Raw genomic sequence first — 25,181 nt, forward strand, 5'->3', positions numbered from 1 at the left:
GGAAGGGGTGGAGGAAAGAGTGCTGTTAATTACGCTGCTTATATATACTATTCTGAAATGTACGCAATCTAAGGTACTCGCATAAGCAGTCTAGAACCAATAACTGTCGTCTTGGTGGATTATAGTGGCAGAAAAGGATGTAAAAGTTATTCCAAAATAGAAATACCACTTTGAATCTATACCTTGAAATATTTCTATAAATATCCAACATTGTGAATGTTTATACCAGTACTACTGTGCTTTTTAGCGTGCCAATTTGACACAATCATCCTGTTCCAATCTAGGCTGAGCCCCATGCGCTGGGTTAGAAGGAGCTAAAAGGAGATGATTGCATTGGTCTGATAATTACGCATGTTTCAGCTGTGCAGAGCAATATCATTCTGATATGTACGCTGTCCATTAAAAAAAAAGGTATACAGATTTTATTCAACACACAATGACAATGCACTAATAGCTTCATAAATACCATAAGCACCTGGATCCGGTGGTAATTCACTAGAACCGTTAACATTTCCAACATATGTGGCTCTTCCAAGCTTTGGTTTCAACTTTCTGGTGCCTTCAGCAGCTTGATGGGCAACTTGAACAGCCTTGATTATGTCTTGTGAAGATTTAAAAGATTCAACAAATGGAATCAAAACATCCATAACAGTTCTATGTCCCACTCTTGCCTTGGTATAATCGTATAATGTTGTCAATCCAACTTCAAGAGAATCACTGAATGCATCAACTGGTGAAATGTTTGGTGTTTCATTGATCAATAATTCAATATTATTGATGACAGCTTTTAAAAAGATGAATATAATTGCACCTAAAGTACCACCCATATCATCTTTAATAATGTTGAGTAACACATGTAAAACTTTCAAGATTGAACCAGATTGTGCGATTTTTTCATTATCCAATTGTTTTAATAATAGTTCAGCACCTAATTTCAAACCAAATCCACAATCACCATCACCCATCTTGGTATCCCAATCTGTTAATTCTGGTTCTTTTTCAATAACTCTTGTTGCAGCTGTTCTTGCAATCTTGTCTAATTTGATTGGATCAATGAAGAATTTTTGAGCTTTTGCATCATTATTGAAATTTTCAGTTGTATCAGTTTCATCATAATGAACAAAATTTTCAATAATTTGCTTTTTGTTGTTGATTGATTCTGTTCCATTTTCAAATTTAGTATTTGTCCAACAAATTGCATCAGTATGTTGATCTAAAAACTCAAAGATTTTATCCAATCCAAATGTTTTAGTTGTTGCTGTTGTGGCATTGAATAAAGAAATTGTAAATATTTGAGCATTGAAAGAAGTAATATATCTTCCAGTATAAATTCTAACAGGTTTGATATTATAATCCTTTTCCAAAATCTCCAATGCACTAAATAAGATATTCTTCTCCTCCAAAACTGGAACACCACCTAAATTGTTAATCAATAATACAATTTTATCACCTGGTGAATAATTGAAAAATCCACGTTCTTTATCAGAAGTATCCAAAATCATCTTTAACAATATGGAAACCAATTCTTCATTTCTAGGAATATGATCCAATTTCTCCACACCAGGCTCATTATGAATCCCCAACCCAATCTCTAATTCATTTGGTTTCAACTTCCCAAAATCAGCGTCACTTTTATATCCAGAAATATGAACATGATCTAACCCAGCATTAATTGACCCAATTGAATCAATAATTTTTTGACCAAATTCAAAAATATCATCAATACCATAACCAGCTTGAGACGCAGCACCAGTCAATTTTGAAACTATGGTTATCCCAGCCAATGTACGACGTCCAACCAAAGCACCAGAAGTTCTTGGAACAGCCACATCATCAGTGACTCTAAGGATCCTAATCTTGTCAACCCCATATTTTGCAATTAGATCCTGAGCAGCCATACCAAAATATAAATTATCACCGGTATAATTCGTCAATATGAAAATACAACCACCCCATTCATCACCATTGTCTCCATTCAATTCATGAGTGATCTTCTCAGCAGCTTTAACGTTTCTATAATTTGGAGAGGCAAACACTTCACCATGTGCCACTGCAGAGAGCATACCTGGTCCAACTAATCCATAAAACCCAGGTTCATGACCCGAGCCACCACCACTGATTAGTGAGACGTTTGAACTGTTGAATTTGTTATTGAAAACGACTCGTTCGCGTTCCAAGATTGAAAGGAATGGGTATTCATAAGTTATTACCCTAAGACAATTTGGAACAAGTTTGTTGGTGTCTGATGGTAGGAAATGTTTATTTGACATGGTTGCTTTCTGAATTGAAGGGATTGAATTGGATGATTGTTGTTTTTTGAGATTTTTTACTAGATATATACATTAGTTTCGAGTCTGATTGTTTTATTTTCGGGACTACAAAAAAGTCTATTGTTGTGTTGGGTGGAGGGTGGAGGGTGGAGGCACCTTTTTTTTTTCTGGGGAAATAAAGTTTTGGGACATTTTTTTGGTTTCGGAGTCTCGGTGGAGGGTGGAGGAGACATTGGAGTGAACAAGTATATTAACAAAGAGATTTGGCACTGGTTTTTTTGTTTTGTCAAGATGGTGAAGATAGTAAAAGATTTATCAAGAATGTCACCACCAAAGAAGTTCAGATTAGTTGTTGCATCAGACCAAGCAGGTTATGAATACAAGGAGAAGATAGCACAAGATTTAAAAGATTACCCACTAGTGGAATCCATTACAAATCTAGGTGTTGGATCAAATGGTGAATCTACTCCATATCCTTCAGTTGCCATCAAGGCTGCAGAATTGATTGCAAATGGTGAAGCTGATAGAGCTATCTTATTTTGTGGAACTGGATTAGGTGTTGCAATTAGTGCTAATAAAGTTGAAGGTATAAGAGCTGTTACTGCTCATGATTCATTCAGTGTTGAAAGAAGTATTTTAAGTAATAACTGTCAAGTTTTATGTATGGGTCAAAGAGTTATTGGATTAGAATTGGCTAGAAGATTAGCTAAAGAATGGTTAACTTATAATTTTGATGATAAATCTGCTTCTGCTGCAAAAGTTGATGAAATTACTACATATGAAAAATCTCATGTTATTGCAACATAATATATGAATGTTTAATTATCAATTTGTAGAAACTATACAGCAGTATAACCACCATCAACTAAAATATCAGTACCGGTAACATAAGATGAAGCATCAGATGCCAAATATAAATAAGCACTTGCAATTTCAAAAGGTTGAGCTTCTCTACCCACTGGAACCAAAGACCACATCTTCCCTCTAAAAGATCTTGATAAATGATCATTCAATCCAGTATCGCAATATCCTGGAGAAACTGAATTAACTCTTGCAAAACCTGCCCATTCAATAGCTAATGATTTAGCTAAATGCTTCACTGCAGCCTTTGTAACATTATAAGGAGTTAAATTCATTGGAACATTTGCAATATGTGCAGACATTGAAGCAGTTATAATGAATGAACCCTTTTGATTCTTTTGGAAAATTCGACCAACAAATCTTGAACAATAATAAACTCCATTCAAATTAACATCCATTAATTGATTCCAACTTGAATAATCATCATTTTCTTTATTAATCACATTACCAGTCTTCCAAACAACACCAGCATTAGCAACAAATACATCAATAGTTCCAAATTCAGACTCAATTGAATTTATAGTTTCTTCAACTTGTTCAGATTTTGAAACATCACATCTATAACCAACAATCTTACTACCTTTATTCTTTTTAGACAACTCTTGAGCCACTTCAACAACATCATTTGAATAATCAATCAACACAACAACTTTAGCATCAGCTTCTGCAAAGCAATCAGCTATTGCGAACCCAATACCTCTTGCACCACCTGTAACAACAGCAACTTTATCAGTTAATTTGAATAGGTCGGAAACATGTTTCCGTTCAGGATTTGGACGTGGTAACTCATCAGAGAATTCTGAAGAAATGTAGGAAACTATTTTTTCAGCACCTTCTTGTCTAACTGGGATGGTCATTGTATTTCTGTATTTTCTCGTGTATTTGTTTTAAATGCCTGTTTCAGAAGTGTATGTTTGCCGTACTGGCCAATCACAACGCACAATGAGTAAAACCAGGGGAAGTTCAACACAATTCCTAATGGCAAAACTTGTTGAGAATAGGATTGTTTAAATACACAAAAAATAAAAAAACAGTGAACCATCACGAGAATGGATGAGGGTACATTATCATGATTGGTACTTTGTCTATGTTGATGATGGAGTTGTTGTTGGTGGAGGTGGTCTTGAGACTGGACAAAAACTGCAACAATAGACTCCGACATGCAAATCTCCATCCAAAACATGATTCATGATTCACCACCCATTTACCCCATACGTTTGAACTATAAACAGACGGATGTGTACTCTGTGGAGGTGGGTGGTGGAGGCCCCCAGAAGCCATGTACGTAATGTTTACTACCTGAAGTTTGTATATAATGAACTCCATATGGCCAATATTCTGAGATGGAGATGGTACCTAAATACAACAAAATAAAAACAATACACAATGGTGCTACACGACGAATACAAAGGCTCTCTCAATAGTCCTGCTCCAAGTAGCAGTGAAGATACTAATCAAAGAGCAGCTGCTAACCTAGATGACCCTTCAAAGATTTATTCATTCATGGGCCAAAGTGGTAAAACATTATCATGGTTTGTTTCTGTTATTGCAGGTGTTGGGTTCTTGTTATTTGGTTATGATCAAGGTGTTATGGGTTCGTTATTAACCCAAGATACATTCAGACACACATTCCCAGAAATTGATACTGTTGATGATGGTTCAAAATCAACTTATCAAGGGTTTGTTGTTGCCGTTTATGAAGTTGGTTGTCTTGTTGGTGCCCTTTTCACAATGTGGTATGGTGATAAAGTTGGTCGTAGAAAGACAATTTTCACTGGTTGTTGCGTTATGATTGTTGGTGCTATTATTCAAGCTGCTGCGTATTCAACTGGTCAATTGATTGCTGGTCGTATCATTGCAGGTTTAGGAAATGGTATGAATACTTCCACGGTTCCTGTTTGGCAATCTGAATGTGCTAAACCTGATCAAAGAGGGAAACTAGTTATGATTCAAGGTTCGTTAATTGCATGTGGTATCATGATTTCTTATTGGATTGATTTCGCATTCTATTTTATCCATTGGAGTTCTGCAAGTTGGAGATTCCCAATCGCATTCCAAATTATCTTCCCAGTGATTATTGTTCCAGTTATTTTAAAATTACCAGAATCTCCAAGATGGTTATTAAAAGTTGGTAAAGTTCAAGATGCAATTAAAGTGTTCTCAGCCTTGGAAGGTGTCCCTGCAAATGATCCTTATGTTCAACGTGAATTGGAAGAAGTTGAAACCGCTATTGCTAAAGAGGAAACAGGACCAAATGTCACTACGAAAAGAAAGTTTAGAGAATTGTTTAGACAAGGTCCACAAAGAAATTTCCATAGAGTGTGTCTTGCATTCTGGAATCAAGTTTTCCAACAAATTACAGGTATTAATTTAATCACTTATTACGCAGGTACAATTTTCCAACAATATATTGGTATGAGTCCTTTAAATTCAAGAATCTTGGCTGCGTGTAATGGTACTGAATATTTCATGGCTTCATGGTTAGCATTCTTCACAATTGAACATTTTGGTAGAAGAAAATTGATGATTTTTGGTGCATTGGGACAAGCTTTCACAATGGCTATATTAACAGGTACTAATTGGGCAGCAGATCCAGCAAATAAAGACAATTCGGGTGCAGGTATTGCAGCTGCTGTGTTCCTTTTCGTTTTCAATTCTTTCTTTGCAGTTGGTTGGTTAGGTATGACTTGGTTATACCCTGCAGAGATTACCCCTTTGAGTATCCGTGGTATGACTAATGGGTTAAGTACTGCTGCTAATTGGGCTTTTAATTTCATGGTTGTTATGATTACTCCAGTGGCTTTTGAAAATATTGGTGCTTATACTTATACCATCTTTGCAGCTATCAATTTATGTTTAGTTCCTGCTGTTTTTTTCTTATATCCTGAAACTTCTGGAAGAACTTTAGAAGAAATGGATGTTATTTTTGAAATGTCTGATCCTTGGAAACCATGGGAAGCTGTTCATAATGCAAATACATTACCTCATGAATATAAGAATGGTCAATTCATGGATGTTGAAAAAGCTGAAGCTTCTCATACTGAAAATGTTGGTGTTTTCCAAGAAAATCATTCGTCTGTATAAATAATTGTAATGGCTATGTTAATGTGTGATATTTATTTGTAATTTTTTCGTAATGTGTTTTTCACTCATGATCAATTCATATATTTTTCCTTACAAAGCTCCACTATCAAATCACTGATTGTTGAAAAATAAGGCTCTATAGTTGTACTAGTTTTATTCAAGGTGAACCCATGGTTTAAGAATTCTTCATACAATCCAACATCAAATGGCAATTCATTCTCAATACATTTCATTGCAATTTGTCTTTTTGTGAGTTCCATGCCATAAGAACAAGAATGCTCTATAGACATTTCTGAACATAATTTTTCAGCTTTTTTGAAGACATCTTTTTGGATAATATAGAGCAAGTTATGAAAATAAGCCTCATAATCATCATCTTCATCATCATCATCGTCAAACGTTTCATAAATTTCTGAATCTGAATCATTCAGTTCTTTTGAGAATTCCGACAGTCTGCTTTTTGCATAAATATAGAAATCCTGTATTTCTTGTTCTTTTGCTCTTGAATGTACCGCTGCAGCGCGAAAAACTAGTATTAAAAATGCTCTTGCACAAGATAATCTTGAAGACCCCATTTCTTATTAGTGTTCGTCTCTCTGTATGCGTCTATTTGGTTGGAAATTGAAATCTGATTGTTTTTGTTTACATTTTTTTTTACATTCTCGCTTTTCGCGTTTTTGACGTGTTCTACGGAAACTCTCCATTAAAAGTATATCATATTGCAAAAACTACTTATACAGGCTGTTTCTTTTACAACTTTCCTTTAACATCCTCAATCAAGACTTTGATACTTCCCTTGGTTGGATCACTAACCAACTCAATAGCTTCATCAGCTCTTTCCAATGGGAATTTATGAGTAACCAAATCATCAACTTTGATAATCCCATTGGAAATCATATTAATAACAGTTGGCCATGAATCATGATATCTATTACTAAACTTAATATCAATCTCTGCAAATGATAACTGCATAAATGGGAAATTGTTGAAAACATCTTTACCAACACCAATAATCATTAATAGCCCAGATCTTCTAATGACATAGGCAGCAGTGATAACACTACTTTCCACACCGGTACATTCTAAAACACGACTTGGTGCAGAATGTTCAGTTGTACCAAATAAGCTTCTAATTTGTTTAGCATTTTCTTGTGGGGTCAATTTAGGATTAATTTGATAAGTCAACACATCTGGAACTAATTTTTTGGCAAATTTTAAACGACCTTCACTCAAATCAGTAATAACAATTGGAGTACAACCAGCAGCTTTAACTAATAATAAAGTAACTAATCCAATTGGACCTGCACCTGCAATCATAACACCATGACCCAAGATTAAATCAGCTCTTTCCACACCGTGATAACCAACAGAAACAGGTTCAACTAAAGCACCTTGTGCATAACTCATATTATCAGGCAATTTATAAACATATTGAGCATCATGAACTAAGTATCTTTGCATTGAACCAGGATATGGATACATTCCAATGAATTTAACATCTTGACAAAGATTGTAATCACCTTGACGGCATAGAAAGCAAGTATTGCAAGGAACACCAGGCTCAATTGCAACTCTATCACCAATTGAAACATTTTTAACACCTTCTCCAATATCAATTATATCACCTGAAGCTTCATGGCCTATAACCAAGTTATCTAAAACTTTCAAATCACCAATTTGTCCATGTTTCCAAAGATGTATATCACTACCACAAATACCTGTTGTTCTTGGATGGATTAAAACTTCACCAGGTTTCAATTCTGGGATTGTATTATCTTTGATCTCGATTCTATGATCGGTGGTGACTTGAACTGAAGGATTGTTGTAATGACTTTGACACATTGTTGACTGATGAGGTGTAAAGGAAAAACTAGTTTTAAAGGAACAAATCATTCACTATTTATTTAATTTCCTCGAAGAAAAAAAAAGGCCCATCCACTTTTCTCTATTGTTTTGTCTCCACCCATGTCTACCATCCACCACTATAATTACGAGACAAGCAGTTGTTGTTGTTGTGAGTATCTGATTTTCACCTATAACCAGAATTCCGAGACATTGGCGGTGGAGGGTGGAGGGTGGAGGGTCTGAGGCATATACGAAAGAGTTTTATGATATAAGCGCTCTTGTTTTGAATTTCTGGGGAAGGCGATGATGGGACATTTAAGGAACGAGTCTGGGGATCGTCACATTGGGACTAGAAGATGTTGTTGTGTTGTTTTATTGTTGTTGTTGGTGGAGGCATGATGCCTAGTCCTTGCTCTCGGAGTTGGTTAGAGACAAATAGTCTTGGAGACAATTAATTGGATTTCGGCTGTTGGAGGAGTCGAATCTTGTAATTAATTAAACGTTGACGCTATTTAATTATGAGAGAATTTTCGTTGGCCATTTGATTGGTTGTATGATTCCGAGATTCGACAACTAGTAAATCTAACGAAATCTGTAGTACGTTGGTGGAGGTGGAGGTGTGATGGGCATTAATGGGCGTGTTGGTTCTCGTGTTAAAGCTCGAATAAACACTGGATTATACACATGAAACAATTTTAAAAGGTATTTACTTGTGAAGTTAGAACATTAACTTCCAGTCACACCTAAAATGAATATTCTAACTTCTGGGATTTACACTTGATAAGTATATTCTGAAGTATCTGTCATCAATTACGTGTCGATAAGAAACCTCATAATGAAACACTTCTTTTCATATTTCAACCAATTCATGAGTAAATTATATATACAATATATTAAACTGCTCAGCTAAATTTAAATAATGATAAAATTAAATAAAAAGCGACAATAAATTTTTTTCACTCAATTGTTTCTTCAAATTGAAAATTAAAATAAGAAAGACATAGTCATTGACTCATTGTTTTACCAGAATTTTAACTAAATTTTTTAATAGCGTTTAAAAAGAAGCAAAAAAGAGCTTAAACCACTCCTACATTAATTAGTGGCACTAAATATACATTACAAACTATTTCTCAAAGCATTTAGTGAGAAATAGCTTGTGAAATTCAAGATTTGTGAAATTTATGATTACATAAGCAGAAATATCTCCTAAATTTCCAACGTATTTTTCGGTCAGTTATCTGGTTGTATAGTGTAGTGGTTATCACCTTCGGTTTTGATCCGGATAACCCCGGTTCGAATCCGGGTACGACCTAACCTTTTTTTTGCCGATTACCCTACCATAAATATTTAAAAAAATCGCGATTCGATCATAATAATCATCAATACGCTTAAATTATACTACACATCATGAACTTGGGCAAGAGTCTACGGTTACTACATATAATTCTCGAGAACATTAATCAAAATTACTTTTGGCACATTTATTTATTGGTAAGCGTACTGATAAATTAATTACAATTATTTCTTACCTCTCACGTGACTCTCTTAAGAGATTACGTAACATTTCGATTTTTTCTTTGACGTTGAAGTTGAAGTTGGTCTATATAAACAATTCACGTTAAATTTTAATGCATTATTTGGTGTACAATTTGGAACAGTTTGATTGAGTTAATACCAGTTTTCATTACCAAAGTAGAGGTATATCCAAAGGAACTCAAAATTGATCTCCATATCCAATTGTTATTCTATCCAGGAAATAATTTAATTTCAACAAACATCAACTTCAAAACATCATCAACATAAATCAACCAAATAATGTCACAGAATCCTCAAGTTAAACAAGAAGGTGGCTCAGTCAATAGTCCTGGGCAAATACCGAACAACAATATACGGCCTGGAGCCCAACAACCAGTTCAAGGTCAAGCTTCTAACCAACCTGGAACACCTCAACAACAACAACAAGCTCAACAACAAGCACAGCAACAAGCCCAAGCACAACAACAAAGAAGAGCAAACCCACAATTTTCGCCTGCAGATTTGAATAGAATTGTCTTGGAGTATTTGAATAAAAAAGGTTATCATAAAACTGAAGCTGTTTTACGTGTTGAAAGTTCTCATACACCAACTCCACCAATTGCACCACAACCTTCAACAAATATAAATAGATCTATCCCTGATAAGCAAGTTCAAAGTAATGAAAAATTTGATCCAGAGATTTATGAACGTGGTTATTCAATGTTGAGAACCTGGGTTGAAAGTTCGTTGGATATTTATAGACCTGAACTTTACAGAGTTTTATATCCAATTTTCGTTCATTGTTTTCTAGATTTAATTTACAAGAATGCCAAAGTTGAAGCTAGAAGATTTTTCGATAAGTTTGCAATTGATCATGAAATTTTACATGGTACAGAAATTAATAAATTAGCTGGAATTGGATCTATTGATCATTTAGAAGAAAATGAATTGGCTAAAACATTTAGAAAAAATACTTATGTTTTACATGTTACTAGAACTTCATTAAATTTATTGTTATATTTCCTACATGAAAATGAAGCATTAGGTGGTTCTATTATGATTAGTTTAATTAATAGATATATTCAACCAAAAATCATTACTGGGAGAGTTGATACACAAATTGGTGAAGGATCTTTAGATGATGGTATCAAAAGTGCAGAAGAGATTGAGAAGTTCAATAGTCAACCTGTTAAATTGGGTAATTTACCAATGGACCCTGAATATAGTAAAGAAGTTGAAGTGGAATTGAAAAGAAGAGATGATAAAGAAGGTGTAACAGAAGATACATTAGTGGAAGAATTTAGTAAATTGAAAAAAGAAACTGAAGATTCACCAGCTAGAGAAACTTTACCATTACCACAAAGAACAGCATTAGATTTGAAAAGAGAAATAATAGCAGTTAGGGAATCAAGAGATAAGATCAAATTAGATGCAATTCAAGCAAGTGCACCAAGTGTTTGCATGTACACATTCCATAACACAAATAATGATTTAACCACATTGGAGTTTAATGATGATTCCACATTGATTGCAGGTGGGTTCCAAGATAGTTATATTAAACTATGGTCATTAGATGGATCGCCATTAACTTCAATTTTGAAAAATGATGAACACTCAGATGAAAACACAAGAAAATTGATTGGTCATAGTGGTTCAATTTATGGATTATCATTTAGTCCTGATAATAGATATTTATTATCATCATCAGAAGATAAAACAACAAGATTATGGTCATTAGATACATATACTCCATTAGTTAGTTATAAAGGTCACAATCATCCAATTTGGGATGTTAAATTCTCACCATTTGGACATTATTTTGCCACGGCATCCCATGATCAAACAGCTAGATTATGGAGTTGTGATCATATTTATCCATTAAGAATATTTGCAGGACATTTGAATGATGTTGATACGGTTGAATTCCATCCAAATTCTACTTATGTGTTTACAGGTTCAAGTGATAAGACATGTAGAATGTGGGATATTTCAAAAGGTAATACAGTGCGTATTTTCAATGGACATACAGGACCTGTTAATACAATGGCTGTATCACCAGATGGTAGATGGTTAGCAAGTGCTGGAGAGGATTCCATTATTAATATTTGGGATATTGGATCTGGTAGAAGATTAAAATCCATGAAAGGTCATGGTAGAAACTCAATTTATTCATTAGCTTTTTCAAAAGAAGGTTCGATTTTGATTAGTGGTGGTGCTGATAATTCAGTTAGAGTTTGGGATATTAAAAGAGGTACTAACGAAGCTGGACCAATTCCTGAACCGTTCCCATCACAAACAGATGATCCAACAACCTCAATTAATGTTAACAGTAAAGAAAAAATGGAGGAGATTAGACGTCGTAAAGAAGTTGTTCCATCTGCAGATCATTTAGCTTCATTTTTCACAAAGAGAACACCTGTTTATAAAGTACATTTCACAAGAGGTAATTTAGTTTTAGCAGCTGGTGCGTTTAACGTATAATTATTCTGTTTATTTCAAATGATTGGTTTTGCAGGATCCCAAGGACCTTGTAGTTCATTTTTATATTTTTGTAATTCAAGGAAATATAATGGAGAAATTAAAACAACGAAAAAATGTAGTGATATCCAAACAATCAACATTTTAGCACCACTCATTTTCCAAATGAAGAAATCAACCATGATTCCAATAATTAACAATAAACACCAATGAACCAATGAGAAATTTTTCCTTACCCAAATGTCAAAAAATGGAAACATTCCATAAATCTCAAAAGCAAATAAAATAAAACAAAAAACAGAGCCAGTACTTTCTAATCTTGATGCTAATACAATGACATTTGCAATCAAGATATTCATGGAAAAGACAGGTTTAAATTTCTCATTGATATCAAAATGATAATCAGTGAATAACAAGTTACAGATTAATAACCATATTGATAAACTCCAAATTGAATCGGATGAAGTAGATTCACTTAATGATTTCAACACAGGAGATAATGTTAAAATGGAAAACATTATCAAAATTGATGATTTGAAAGCATTCAACCCCTTTGTTGAAGAATTATCATCATAAATCTTGAAAATTGTATAACAAATTATGGATAAAATAGAACCTAAAGATGAAGGTAATATTGGATCCCAATTGAAATTATAAATCCCGAAAAACACAATATGAACAATTGCCAAAGTAGATAAGTGTAATGAAATCAATGAAAAATCCTTAACTAATTTCCAATAAGAATATTTCTGTACTGTGGAGTTTCTCTTCAATTGTGATAAGAATGATGGATCTGTATAGTTATCTGGATATGGTTGCTTGATGTATAATAGTTTCCTCCAGGGCCGTACCCCTGAGAATGAGCTCTTCCTTCTTGTTCTCGGCTCATTGTTTATCTGTATTATGGGCTGTTCCATTGGCAAGAGTGTTTGAATTGAGTGTTATGCCATACTGAAGAATTTGATGATGTTGATGTTTTTTTTGACACTTGTGAAAAAAACCAAAACAAAACATAAGCATAAACATCATCAAAAATTGAGAACAATTGCACACGATGGAACAAGAAACGAATAGTATTCACAGAAGAGGGAGCAAAACTAGTCAGAAGAGCGTTGTCACGTACGAGCCCTTTTCAACGAGAGAAATACCCACGATATCAGTGGACCAGGGCACTGAAGAGTTGAAAGAGGAAGAGGAAGATGAAGACCATGATTCACTACGTCCTAGGTTCACTACGGATACTTATGGCAGCTCGTATACCAATACCAGGACAAACACGTTTGATCCAGTAGGGACAAACCAGGACAGTTATCTTTATGGGAGAAGTGATTCAAGAGAAGAAGAACAACAAGAGGCCAATGTGATGGTGCCCAATAGACTGAATGATAAAATCCCATCATCTAGGCCCAATGTCGATTATCAGGATAAGTTATGGACACAGATCGATGTGTTGGATGATGTTAAAAGAATGAGTGAACAAGTTAGTATGGATAATGACTCTTTTTTCAATGCTGAGCATAGTAAAGCTATAAATGAACTTCGATTATCACAAGTTGAATTATTAACCACTATTAAAAACTCTGAGAAGTTAGTTGATCAGAATTTCGATCATAGTGAGATTTGGGATTCCAAAGATATTGAAGATGTCCGAGATAAGTTGTACAATAAGGAGTATTTCGATAGTATAGCATCAAGTGTGGACAAAGTTCGAGATAGGCTGGATAATGTTGGGAAAAGCATGAAGAAGATTGATGAATTGACTCGAGATATCTGGCAGTGATATCTGTGGATAATGATTTAAATTTTGGTGGAGAATAATGCAATATTTAAGCTACTATCAACACGGATGATACCTGGCCGGTTGCTGGAGGTGACGTTGCAGGTGCTCCAGTTGACATCCGAGTGTTCCATGCCCAATAAACACCCCATTCCCATACAAATTATTCTATAAAGCCAGTTTCCCATTGTAAAATTGTATGTAAATTCGAATTCCGTCTGGTGAGGTTATGCTGATTACATAATCTTCACTCTCCCACGAGATGGCCATTCAACGAATGAATTTGAAAACAAGAGCCACTTTTCCCTTTATTCTTTTACTTGCTTCAACACTCAATTGTACGACTCAATTAAACTAGAAAAGGACAAGATGGCATCATCAAACACTTTCAGCGACTTCAAATTAACCACCGACTTGAAAGCCTACAAGGATTTACAAGAATTATATGATAATGGTGGTAAAGATTTAAAAATTGCAAACCAATTTGTTAAGGATCCAAAAAGATTTGAAAAATATTCAAAAGAATTTACAAATTTTGATGGTTCTAAAATCTTGTTTGATTTCTCAAAGAATATCTTTAATGATGAAATTTTTGAAAAATTGGTTGAATTGGCAAAAGAAGCTGGTGTGGAAAAATTAAGAGATGAATTATTTAAAGGTGAACATATCAACTTCACTGAAGATCGTGCAGTTTTCCATATTGCTTTAAGAAATAGATCAAACAAACCATTATACGTTGATGGTGAAAATGTTGCTCCAGAAGTTGATTCTGTTTTACAACATATTAAAGAATTTTCAAACCAAGTTCGTTCCGGTGAATGGAAAGGTTATACTGGTAAAAAAATCACTGATATTGTTAATATTGGTATTGGTGGTTCAGATTTAGGTCCTGTTATGGTTACTGAAGCATTGAAACATTATTCTTCTCCTGATTTAAATGCTTACTTTGTTTCAAACATTGATGGTACTCATATTGCTGAAACTTTGAAAAGGGTTAATCCTGAAACTACTTTATTCTTGATTGCTTCAAAAACTTTCACCACTGCTGAAACCATCACTAATGCCAACTCTGCTAAACATTGGTTCTTAGAACATGCTAAAGATACAGCTCATATTGCTAAACATTTTGTTGCCTTATCAACTAATGCTGAAGAAGTTGCTAAATTTGGTATTGATACCAAAAATATGTTTGGTTTTGAAAACTGGGTTGGTGGTCGTTATTCAGTTTGGTCTGCCATTGGTACTTCTGTTGCCCTATATATCGGTTATGAAAATTTTGAAAACTTTTTGAAAGGTGCAGAAGCTGTTGATAAACACTTCACTGAAACTTCAATTGAAGATAACATCCCATTAATTGGTGGGTTATTGAGTGTTTGGTATAACAACTTCTTTGATGCTCAAACTCATTTAGTTGCACCATTTGATCAATATTTACATAGATTCCCAGCTTATTTACAACAATTATCAATGGAATCAAACGGTAAATCAGTCACAAGAGGTAATGTCTTCACAAACTACTCCACCGGTTCAATCTTGTTTGGTGAACCTGCAACTAATGCCCAACATTCATTCTTCCAATTGGTTCACCAAGGTACTAAAGTTATCCCATCTGATTTCATCTTGGCTGCTCAATCTCATAACCCAATTGAAGATAACTTGCATCAACGTATGTTGGCTTCAAACTATTTCGCTCAAGCTGAAGCTTTACTCACTGGTAAGAACGAAGACCAAGTTAAAGCTGAAGGTGCCACTGGTGGTTTAGTCCCACATAAAGTTTTCACTGGTAATAGACCAACCACTTCAATCTTGGCTCAAAAAATCACTCCAGCTACATTAGGTGCCTTGATTGCTTATTACGAACACTTGACTTTCACTGAAGGTGCTATTTGGAACATCAACTCATTTGACCAATGGGGTGTTGAGTTAGGTAAAGTTTTAGCTAAAGTTATTGGTAAAGAATTGGATGATAAAAAACCTGTTGAAACTCATGATCCTTCAACTAAAGGTTTGATCAACAAGTTCAAAGAATGGTCTATTTAGAGCCTCGATTTAAAGTAAAAAAATATCCTCTTGGGTATATCAATTTTTTTATATTACTTATGAATGTTATTGTTTTTTGATGAAAATTTGTAGTGTGGAAACCATATTTTCGTACACGTGAAAATATAAAAAATTCGCGTCATAATTATCATCAAAATCATCAACAAACGTATATTAAAAACATAGAGAAAAGATGGCTGATGTTATTGAAGTGGATGCTAATGAGGCGATTACTGTCAATGAGGAAGTACCAACTGAGGAATTTACCCTTGAAGAAAGTGCAATTGATTTAGAGACTCAAGAAAGTATGTGAATGAATGGAATATTTCAACAAAATGGAACTAACTCTCTTTGCTAGATTACAGAAGATGGAAAACTAATGCTGTTCAATTATATGACTACCTAAACACGGTCAATTCAATATGGCCTTCTCTGACTGTCCAATTCTTTCCAGATGTTGAGACGTGAGTAAACTATAGACAGATCTAAAGAATGATGAGATTAACAAGATCAAGTGTTGAAGAAAACAAGAAGTATAAATATAGATTACTTTCAGGTACATTCACTTCGGGACAACGTGAAGATTATTTACAACTTGGAAGTTTCACGGTGAAATCAGAGATTGAAGAAGTGGATATTTCAAAATATGATCAAGATCTTGAAGGTGAGTTGAATTACTTAATTAGAGGCCACAAAACACTAACAGAAACTGATAGAATTCATAAGTTCAAATCCAATATCTGGTAAATTCAACTATGATCAAAAAATCTTACATCAAGGAGATATTAATAAAGCAAGATATATGCCTCAAAAACCTGATCTAATATCAACAATAAATAATAATGGGGAAATTTTCATATTTGATAAAACAAAACATTCATCACAACCATCTGATGAATTCAAATTTGAAATTAAACTAAACTCTCATAAAAAGGAAGGGTTTGGACTAAGTTGGAATAATTTTAAAGAAGGCTTACTTTTATCAAGTTCAATTGATGGTGTAACAAAATTATGGGATATAACAAAATATTCCAAAAATTGTAAAATAATGGATACACCTACTAATAACTTCACAACAGATTCAAAAGGTACCAATGATGTTGAATGGATACCTACACATAATTCAATTTTTGGTACAGTTGGTGAAGATAACATAGTCAAGATTTTCGATACAAGAACTAATTCAATCTTGAAGCAAAATGAACCTAAACACCACACTGGTGGGATTAATGCGTTGTCATTCAATCATGAGAATCAATTTTGTTTAGCAACTGCAGATTCTAATGGGATTTTAAACATTTGGGATATTAGAGATTTTTCCAAACCAATTTTCCAAACCTCCAAGGCACATAACGGTTCAATTTCTACTATATCGTTCAATGAGAATAAACCAAACATATTAGCAACAGCAGGTGCAGATGATAACCTGGTTAAACTATGGGATTTCTCCAAGGAGGAAGATAATCAATTAATCTTCACACATGGTGGACATATGTTGGGTATTAATGATATCGCATGGAACCCTCACGATGATTGGATGATTAGTTCCGTGTCTAATGATAATACATTACAAGTCTGGAAACCATCCAAACAGTTAATTAATTGAATACAATGAATGAATAATTAGAATAATGTTTGTAAAATCACACTTTTATTTCCTAATCGGGAAGTCTGCACAGACCGGGTAAAAGTCCATTTTTTGGTCGAATCGAATTGTTCAAAATCAAAAATTGTTGAAAATCAAAAAAAGCGTAAAACCCCCTTGAGAAATAGGTGAAATCTTGAATATTCAAACAGCTTTGATAACAGAATTCAAATAGTTTTTTATACAATGAGTTTGCGTCAATTGTCTTTGAGAGGTATGTTAGGAATTGGGAAAATGAGCTCTTTACAATTGAATGGGAGGTTGTGTTGTACGTTGTGGAGGTGTTGATGTTGATGATTCAATTGAAAAGGGTGTTTGGAAATTCATTAATGTTCACAAGATTCTAACAAAGTTTACTAGCTATTCGTCCAGCTTCTTTTGCCCTACGTTCTGCACCGTAAGTTTATCTATTATCATTTTCATCAAGGGAATTTAAATCTATTCAATTCGTATACCCATATCACCGTGTCATGATATCAATATTGGAAAATGAATTGAATGTATCCCACTTGGAGATATTAGTGAGCATATACTAACCCTTTGCTTGTTTAGAATCGGTGTTCGTTGTTTATCAACTCAAACCCCAGAACCAAAAGCTAAAGCTACTTCAATCATTGATGCTTTACCAGGTAACTCAGTTTTATCCAAAACTGGTATCTTAGCCACTGGTACTGCTGCTTCAATTTACGCCATTTCAAATGAATTATACGTTGTCAATGAAGAATCTATCTTATTGGGTTGTTTCCTTGCCTTTTCAGGTTTAGTTGTTAAATATGTTGCTCCATTATATAACGACTGGGCTGAATCAAGAATTAAATCTGTTTCTGAAATCTTAAACTCTTCAAGAGTTAAACATGTTGAAGCTGTTAAAGATAGAATTGAATCTGTTTCAGAATTAAAAGATGTTGTTAACACCACTAAAGTTTTATTTGAAGTTTCAAAAGAAACCGTTGAATTAGAAGCTCAGGCTTTTGAATTGAAACAAAAAGTTGAATTAGCAAGTGAAGCTAAATCTGTTTTAGATTCATGGGTTAGATATGAAGCTTCAGTTCGTCAATTACAACAACAACAACTGGCTCAAACTGTTATTGCTAATGTTGAAAAAGAATTAACCAATCCAAAATTCCAAGATAAAGTTTTGCAAGAAGCTGTTGCTGATATTGAAAAAGTGTTTGCAAGTGCTAAATAAACTAATTAATATTCCAATTTATACGAAAAAGAAAAACTCAAAACTTGTCATTTAACAATATCTCATATACACATTATTTTAGAACGAAAAGAAGAAAAAGGTGAAATAATTCCAAGCAGGAAATTAGTTTAGGGAATGAATTTGATTTTATTCGTTCTCTATGAATGCAATTCATGAAAGTAAAAAAAAATTAAAAGAAACAAATTATATTAGAACTTTTTATTTGCAATTGTAGTTATTCCAATTCATCAGCTTTACGTTTTCTAAGATATTCTTCTTCTTCAGATGCGTATTCTTTCATTTCATTTTCGTCATCATCATCTTCATTATCTTCTGTTTCCTTCTGTATCTTTACTGTTTTATTTCTAATTGTAGAAGGTATGAATTTTGTTGAAGCTGCACTTAAAAGTTTAACTTCAGGTGCAGATTCATAAGTTGATTGTGCTTGTTGGATTTTGAAGAATCTTGGAGGTGGTGAATTAGGTATTGGGATTGTTTCAACTTGTGGATCAATTTCATGTTCAAATGGTGTTTTCAATGGATATGTCACATTTTGTAAACCTTTTGGAGCTATTCCCAATGGACTTTTTTGTATATCAGTAAAATTGGTTAATGATAAGAGAAAAGATTATTACTTACTTCCATTCTGGATCCCAAAATATACTCTTGAGTCCCAATTCTATTGGTTTTGACTCTTTATGTTCAGGTTCAGGTTCATCTTCCTTGACCAAATTCTTCCTATTGATATATTCCAAATCTTTGAGCAACGAATCCAATTGTCTCTGTTCATTTATCAATAACCTACCATTATTTCTAGATTTCTTCCCTTCCAAGTCAGCGATTCTTTTCTTTAGTCTCTTTGGATCCACTTGTGATAATCTTTCCAATTTCTCTTTACTTCTCTGTTCTTTTGCCTTTTTCAGCTCTTTTGCCTTCTTTTTCCTCCCTGAAAAGACTAAATTAGTATAACCAGACATCAAATATTTCATAAACATACTCACTTTCTTGCTCCACTATACTTAAGTTGTTGTTTTTAGCCATTTTGTTTTGGTGTTTTGATAATTTTGTATGATTCTCTTTATGGTTCAAAGTTTTGAAAAAAAAACATTGAAAATTGAAAACATCATCAAAATTCATCAACATTTAAGTAACGAATCCATAATTAAAAAAGAGAAAAATGCAAGCAGCGACGTCTGAAAAAGAGCAGAATGTTGATTTCTCGGGAGTGCCCATCGAGGCCTTGGAATCTTTGAGATTGAGATTGACTCAAGTGAGTTTTAAAGACTGGGTTCATATCATAAGACTGAGTATTAATTCATAACTAGTTGACACATTCCTTGAACAAACTACAAACAGAAATGAAGAGTGCACAAATGTCCAATTGGTGAGTGACTTGAACTATTCAGTTGATTTTAAAACTAACAATTCCAGGGTCTCTATACAGAGTCAAGTAAACATCATTTTTACACAATTAGCTTCATTATCAGCAACATTATCAACATATTCAGAGACTCTATCCAAGACTGTTGTCTATCCATTACCTGAATTCCCCACCACTGAACAAGAAAGTCTATTAACTACATTACTACGGAAGAAACCATTACCTGAAGTCACTGATTGGATTGAAGAATCAAAGCAAAAATCAACAGATATTTTATTAAAAGATGATGAAGCATTAACACAATGGGCTTTGAGTTCCACTGTGGATCAACGTAAAGGTTATGAATTTAAAGGGTTCCATACCAAAAAAGAATTGGAAGCAGGAGATACAGAAGATAATGACTTTAATGTGATGGGGGCTCCTGGTGTGAACCAAACCACTAAATATTCGGTCGATGAACTACTGAAACTCATGTATCAAGGAACAGTTCCTGAGCATTAGAAAGCATGCTATATATATAATCTATGGAGCTTTTGGTATGTAAAAGGATGTAGAAAATCATCAAAAAAAGGTATGTACATGAAATAAAAGGGCAATAAAAACACCAACAACAAGGAAACAAAAAAAAAACGTAAACCTCCTAAAGAAAGTCTTTGATTTTCAACAACAAGTTTAGTTAACAACTAGTGTACATATGGAATCATAATCATAAATGTGTAAAACGTTAAAAAAATAAAATGCAAATGATGGTTATTCTATGATAACAACTTTATAACCAATTCCCAAGTACCAAACATAATAATACTATTTGGAACAGTTCTTAATAAATGAGGTGTTAATCCACCATACATGGAAGCCAACCCTTCTTCTTTAACAACCAATTTGAAACATTGTATAACACCAGTATATTTAGGACGACCATGTTCTAATGGAGCTTGTCTTAATCTTGTTCTAATAACTTCATGAGGATAAGTAATCATTGATGCAATGAATTTTGCAAAACCTGCAGAACCTGATCTTGCAGACCATTCTAAAAATGAATCCAATTTAGTTCTTTCACGACCTTCTTGTTCTCTTTGTAATGCCTTTTGAGAAATAATAGTCTTCATTTGTTCATAAAGAACCCATTGTAAAGTACTCTCCACAGAACCTAAATATGAAGCCATTAAACCTTTATATAAACCTGCAATACCTTCATGTTTCAAAACAGTTTTAATACAATCCCATGAGTTTTTATATTGTTTAGAAGATGCCTTATCTAATTGTAATCTTGTTTTAACCAACCAAATTGGATTAGTTGCAGTTGATGTTACCAAACCTGCATTAACAGCTGCAATTAAATGAACCCAAGCAGCTTCTTCACCATTATTGAAATTTTTACTTATGAAATCTTTCCCCACACCATAAGTGAAGAAATTTATTGATCTTGCAGGTATAACACCAACTAAATTTGGCCCTAAACCTTTAAACAAAGCTCTAAAACCTTCACTTTTGTAAACATTATTTATAATTCCAAAAGTTTCTTTAAAATGTTGACCAGCTTGTAATATTATATTTTGAGACTTCATTGTATGTAAATACGAACTTCTATAAACATCACTCTGTAATCTCGTTTTAACAACATCAAAAGGTGAAGTACAAATAGCACCAGCCATACCTCCAATACCTCCAGCAACAAAATGAACCCAAGGCTTCACATCTTTTGTATGAGTTTCAGGGGAACGTCTTGAAGTTTTCAACGTTGATGATTTTTCATCACTTGCTAAATATGATGCAGATTCTCTAGCTTCTTGAGAAAGTTTTTCAAATTCTTGTTCTCTATTACCCATTGTCTTTTGATATTATGTATTGATGAGATGAGATGATGAGTTTTGATCTATGATAGTTTCTCTTGAAAGTTTTCCAACCACGAGCAAACAAAAAAATGGATATCAAAATGAGATGAAGATAAAGGAAAGAACCTTATATATGAAACCAATATAATATTTATGTACAAGATAAACAAAATTTCAAACAAGTATTTTAAAATTTCGGTTATAACAAAATGTGATTGAAAAATTTCTGATGCAAAAACAAAAAAAAATACAAAGGGATTATATAAGCGATGAGTAACGATAATAGATAGAATTTGGTAAATAATTGAGTAAATGAAGGAAATTAAGGGTTAAATAGTTGATTGAAAGTGATTTTATGTTATTCAAATTGAGTTTATGATATAGAGCCTCTTTTCCCTCGAGAAATATGTTAAATTTAGGGTGTTTCTCCAGTGTATCTCAACAATCAATACTACAATCCACAGAGTTTTAATCATATATAACCAGCTATAGCCATAAAGCCCCTATGAATTAGAAGTGTACCAATAAAGAACTCAAATATAAGTTTCATATGGTAATGGTCTGATGGTGATTGGCTTATTACCTTGAGTGGAAACAACTCTAGCACCTCTTGGTAAACCAGGTTGTCTCTTCAATTGGACAGCTTCACCTTTTTCTTTAGCTTCCTTCTTCTTTTGAGCATTTTCCTTAACTCTAACCAAGAATTCTTTACGAGAGTCAGAATGTTGAACATGTTCAACTCTTAAATGAACTCTTTTTTCGATATAACGGTTTCCAACAACTTTATAGATAATGACACCAACTGAAGATCTTGTAACATCAAAGACAACACCTGTTTTACCGTGGTACCATTTATGTGGCATACCTTTTTGAACAGCACCATTACCTTTGATATCAACAATATCACCTTTTTTGTAGGTCTTCATATAGGTGGATAAAGCAATAACACCATGTTTTTTGAAGTCCCTTTGGAACATGTAACGAGTACCTCTTCTGTAACCGTGACTGAGGGAGTTGTTAGTACATTGTATTCGAATGAATTAATGATCTTGACCATGATCTTGATCTTCTTAAAGGGTCCAATTTTTTAGTTAAAACTTGTCGTTTTCAAACTATTCCCAAAAAGGGACATGGTGAAAAAGTGACACAATTCATGAGACATAATTCAGATTTCTCACTTACGTGTTTGTCATTTTGCCTTGATTTTACTATTATTCACTAATCAAATTGATGAAATGGATATAGAAAGTTTTAAAATATTCATCAGTACATTTTTTTTTCAAATTGTTTGGGTCTTGTGTTTGGTATGTCTGGTTGTTTAGCTCCTTGTTATGGGAACATAAGTAGCAAATCGAGACTTTTATGAAAAAAATGGCCAAGTTTGCTTTAAAAATTCTCAAGAAAAGAAAAGAGCTTCGGGTAATTCAAAGATTGTCGGATCGAGTAGGTGAATATTGGTGTTTTGATGAGAGATTCATATTATAGGTTGGGTATTTGAATTCTCTACACTTCATTATTACCCAAAATGTTTTCATTATAATATACAAGATAAACCCTACAAAACTAAATAAAACCCAAAGAAAAATGTACACTGTGTTTTTTGTTTATAAAGAATTGTGTAAAACTATACACAAATTCTCATTTAATTCAACCCAAATCAAGTCATTTATTCTTCGTCTTCAGCAGCTTCATCACCACCTTCAGATTTTCTGGCTTTGTTTCTTCTAGCAACACGACCAGCACGACCACCACCGTATGGAGAAGTTTTAGCAAAGTCAATGTGTTTTTGAGAATCTAATCTAACCAAGAATGATGGAATGTTAACAATTTGTTTACCAACAGCAATATGACGTTGAGAAATTAAAACACGAGCATGATGGATTGAACGAGCTAAACCTAATTTGTAAACTTGGGTTTGTAAACGACGTTCCAAGAAATCTTCTGGTCTTAAAGCTAAAACATAATCCAATTTCTTTTTATCTTCAGATAAAACACCAACACGAACTAAACGTCTAATTAAAGCATTACCTTCGAATAAACGTTTTGGATCTTTTTCATCTCTGGTTAATAAATCACGAGCAGCTCTTCTAATTTTAGATAATTGGAAGTTAATTCTGTAAATTTCACGCTTGTTTTTTAAACCAAATTCACCAGCCAATTTTAATTCAGCATCTAAACGAGCTGATTCATATGGACGTTTTGGGACAGTGTAAGTCTTGGAGTAAGTTCTTGGAGCACCTTTTCAAAAATTGTTAGAATATGATTCAAAAATGGAAATTCCAATGACATTTAATTCTACATAGAAGAGAACAAGGCCACATTAAGTAATCTTTTTTTTGTAGGATATTCTTCTTTATTGCAATCTATAAGCTATTTTCACAAGAGTTTTCAAAGTTTATGAGATATATATGAATCAAAAAAACAGTAGTCAACACAAGAGGGATGGATCAGATCAAAGATCAATAACCCAGAATGCATAATCATCCACCATCATAGAACATAAAAGTCCAAGATGATACCCCCATTTGGTTTCACACCATTTTGTTAAAACAAAATAAAACATAAAACTTCTCAAACTTTTAAATGAAGCAATTGTATCTGAAGTGTCGGGAATTCAGAACAATAAAATAGCTTATTCAATGATTGTAGAAGAAAATCTGGAAAAAAACCATTAAATCACCAATTAAATTGGATCAATAAAGTTCCAAAAAAGATTTTTTAATGAGGACCCGAACCTCTATGTTTAAATTCATCAAAATATAGATCCATGTAAAAAAATGAACCCATGTTTTGAATGAATCTGAATTATCCCAAGTTCCACATATAAAACAGTGTACTGATGGTCTGTCTTGTTAGTTTTGCAATGTCAACTTACGAGGCATATTGACTTGATAATTAGAACGTTAATGTTGATGTTATGAAAAGAGTATATGAAAGAGTGTTTAAATTTTCATTGAAAAGTTTATACACATTTGAAAAATTACAGAGATTTTGCGAGATGCGCGTAAACGAAGGGCTATTCTGAAATGTACGCATTACTGCCGTAACTTGGACTCAACATCCCAACACCAGAAGCAGTCACTCTCTGAAAACGGATAGGGCTGCATAACCGTTTCCCAAAGGAGTAGAAGCAGAGATAGATCGAAAGCTTTTGGTATTAAAAGTGTTGTTTTAGCATATATGAGAACATGGCAAGTATATGAATTGTATTATATAGTTATAGTATCGGATTAGATGGTACTGCCCGGTGCTGATGGGCTG

The 25,181-nt window shown here is 33.6% G+C and overlaps 16 protein-coding genes and 1 non-coding gene across 17 annotated transcripts; 8 read left to right on the forward strand and 9 right to left on the reverse strand.

Moving 5' to 3' along the window:
* Positions 1-318: 318 nt before the first annotated feature.
* WICANDRAFT_70669 (uncharacterized protein) lies at positions 319-2,270 on the reverse strand (the record flags this gene model as incomplete). Its single annotated transcript, XM_019184211.1, has 1 exon — positions 319-2,270. One exon carries the CDS (start codon positions 2,268-2,270, stop codon positions 423-425), a length of 1,848 nt encoding a protein of 615 aa, XP_019036786.1. The 3' UTR covers positions 319-422.
* A 291-nt stretch (positions 2,271-2,561) lies between these two features.
* WICANDRAFT_85713 (RpiB/LacA/LacB family sugar-phosphate isomerase) lies at positions 2,562-3,077 on the forward strand (the record flags this gene model as incomplete). The annotated part of the gene is made up of 2 exons (XM_019185935.1): positions 2,562-2,573; positions 2,607-3,077. 2 exons carry the CDS (start codon positions 2,562-2,564, stop codon positions 3,075-3,077), a joined length of 483 nt encoding a protein of 160 aa, XP_019036787.1.
* A 32-nt stretch (positions 3,078-3,109) lies between these two features.
* On the reverse strand, positions 3,110-3,988 carry WICANDRAFT_85714 (uncharacterized protein; the record flags this gene model as incomplete). The annotated part of the gene is made up of 1 exon (XM_019185936.1): positions 3,110-3,988. One exon carries the CDS (start codon positions 3,986-3,988, stop codon positions 3,110-3,112), a length of 879 nt encoding a protein of 292 aa, XP_019036788.1.
* Positions 3,989-4,378: 390 nt separating this feature from the next.
* On the forward strand, positions 4,379-6,229 carry WICANDRAFT_96888 (sugar porter family MFS transporter). Its single transcript, XM_019186547.1, has one exon. It carries the CDS (start codon positions 4,518-4,520, stop codon positions 6,213-6,215), a length of 1,698 nt encoding a protein of 565 aa, XP_019036789.1. The 5' UTR covers positions 4,379-4,517; the 3' UTR covers positions 6,216-6,229.
* Positions 6,230-6,286: 57 nt separating this feature from the next.
* WICANDRAFT_64930 (uncharacterized protein) lies at positions 6,287-6,790 on the reverse strand (the record flags this gene model as incomplete). The annotated part of the gene is made up of 1 exon (XM_019183833.1): positions 6,287-6,790. One exon carries the CDS (start codon positions 6,788-6,790, stop codon positions 6,287-6,289), a length of 504 nt encoding a protein of 167 aa, XP_019036790.1.
* A 175-nt stretch (positions 6,791-6,965) lies between these two features.
* On the reverse strand, positions 6,966-8,057 carry WICANDRAFT_35547 (NAD(P)-dependent alcohol dehydrogenase; the record flags this gene model as incomplete). The annotated part of the gene is made up of 1 exon (XM_019182325.1): positions 6,966-8,057. The coding sequence occupies one exon, from the start codon at positions 8,055-8,057 to the stop codon at positions 6,966-6,968; it is 1,092 nt and encodes a 363-aa protein (XP_019036791.1).
* A 1,243-nt stretch (positions 8,058-9,300) lies between these two features.
* WICANDRAFT_t118 lies at positions 9,301-9,372 on the forward strand. Its single transcript has one exon. It is a non-coding gene; the product is annotated as a tRNA-Gln (tRNA).
* A 503-nt stretch (positions 9,373-9,875) lies between these two features.
* Positions 9,876-12,056, forward strand: TAF5 (chromatin modification protein; the record flags this gene model as incomplete). The annotated part of the gene is made up of 1 exon (XM_019182331.1): positions 9,876-12,056. One exon carries the CDS (start codon positions 9,876-9,878, stop codon positions 12,054-12,056), a length of 2,181 nt encoding a protein of 726 aa, XP_019036792.1.
* Positions 12,057-12,070: 14 nt separating this feature from the next.
* Positions 12,071-13,263, reverse strand: GPI2 (phosphatidylinositol N-acetylglucosaminyltransferase; the record flags this gene model as incomplete). Its single annotated transcript, XM_019185937.1, has 2 exons — positions 12,071-12,906; positions 13,227-13,263. The coding sequence occupies 2 exons, from the start codon at positions 13,261-13,263 to the stop codon at positions 12,071-12,073; spliced, it is 873 nt and encodes a 290-aa protein (XP_019036793.1).
* Positions 13,264-14,199: 936 nt separating this feature from the next.
* PGI1 (glucose-6-phosphate isomerase) lies at positions 14,200-15,870 on the forward strand (the record flags this gene model as incomplete). Its single annotated transcript, XM_019182266.1, has 1 exon — positions 14,200-15,870. The coding sequence occupies one exon, from the start codon at positions 14,200-14,202 to the stop codon at positions 15,868-15,870; it is 1,671 nt and encodes a 556-aa protein (XP_019036794.1).
* A 360-nt stretch (positions 15,871-16,230) lies between these two features.
* MSI1 (Msi1p) lies at positions 16,231-17,476 on the forward strand (the record flags this gene model as incomplete). Its single annotated transcript, XM_019182241.1, has 3 exons — positions 16,231-16,334; positions 16,386-16,534; positions 16,587-17,476. Coding segments are annotated over 3 exons (1,143 nt in total), but the record flags the coding sequence as incomplete, so codon positions are not given.
* A 225-nt stretch (positions 17,477-17,701) lies between these two features.
* ATP4 (F1F0 ATP synthase subunit 4) lies at positions 17,702-18,704 on the forward strand (the record flags this gene model as incomplete). The annotated part of the gene is made up of 3 exons (XM_019183834.1): positions 17,702-17,729; positions 17,876-17,912; positions 18,068-18,704. The coding sequence occupies 3 exons, from the start codon at positions 17,702-17,704 to the stop codon at positions 18,702-18,704; spliced, it is 702 nt and encodes a 233-aa protein (XP_019036796.1).
* Positions 18,705-18,938: 234 nt separating this feature from the next.
* AIM4 (Aim4p) lies at positions 18,939-19,745 on the reverse strand (the record flags this gene model as incomplete). Its single annotated transcript, XM_019180492.1, has 3 exons — positions 18,939-19,288; positions 19,344-19,659; positions 19,706-19,745. 3 exons carry the CDS (start codon positions 19,743-19,745, stop codon positions 18,940-18,942), a joined length of 705 nt encoding a protein of 234 aa, XP_019036797.1.
* A 66-nt stretch (positions 19,746-19,811) lies between these two features.
* MED8 (RNA polymerase II mediator complex subunit MED8) lies at positions 19,812-20,586 on the forward strand (the record flags this gene model as incomplete). The annotated part of the gene is made up of 3 exons (XM_019180493.1): positions 19,812-19,974; positions 20,030-20,088; positions 20,136-20,586. Exons 1-3 carry the CDS (start codon positions 19,882-19,884, stop codon positions 20,584-20,586), a joined length of 603 nt encoding a protein of 200 aa, XP_019036798.1. The 5' UTR covers positions 19,812-19,881.
* Positions 20,587-20,840: 254 nt separating this feature from the next.
* RIM2 (Rim2p) lies at positions 20,841-21,914 on the reverse strand (the record flags this gene model as incomplete). Its single annotated transcript, XM_019183835.1, has 1 exon — positions 20,841-21,914. One exon carries the CDS (start codon positions 21,912-21,914, stop codon positions 20,841-20,843), a length of 1,074 nt encoding a protein of 357 aa, XP_019036799.1.
* A 539-nt stretch (positions 21,915-22,453) lies between these two features.
* Positions 22,454-23,113, reverse strand: RPL21A (60S ribosomal protein eL21; the record flags this gene model as incomplete). Its single annotated transcript, XM_019183836.1, has 2 exons — positions 22,454-22,925; positions 23,103-23,113. The coding sequence occupies 2 exons, from the start codon at positions 23,111-23,113 to the stop codon at positions 22,454-22,456; spliced, it is 483 nt and encodes a 160-aa protein (XP_019036800.1).
* A 473-nt stretch (positions 23,114-23,586) lies between these two features.
* On the reverse strand, positions 23,587-24,802 carry RPS9B (40S ribosomal protein uS4; the record flags this gene model as incomplete). Its single annotated transcript, XM_019185144.1, has 2 exons — positions 23,587-24,158; positions 24,796-24,802. 2 exons carry the CDS (start codon positions 24,800-24,802, stop codon positions 23,587-23,589), a joined length of 579 nt encoding a protein of 192 aa, XP_019036801.1.
* Between the last annotated feature and the right edge of the window lie 379 nt (positions 24,803-25,181).

This window comes from Wickerhamomyces anomalus (genome assembly GCF_001661255.1).
Source record: "Wickerhamomyces anomalus NRRL Y-366-8 unplaced genomic scaffold WICANscaffold_6, whole genome shotgun sequence".
NCBI lineage: Eukaryota > Fungi > Ascomycota > Saccharomycetes > Phaffomycetales > Wickerhamomycetaceae > Hansenula > Hansenula anomala.

Excerpts from the sequence above, each read along its gene's own strand:
- WICANDRAFT_96888 (XM_019186547.1), top strand. The coding sequence starts at position 4,518 with ATGGTGCTACACGACGAATACAAAGGCTCTCTCAATAGTCCTGCTCCA.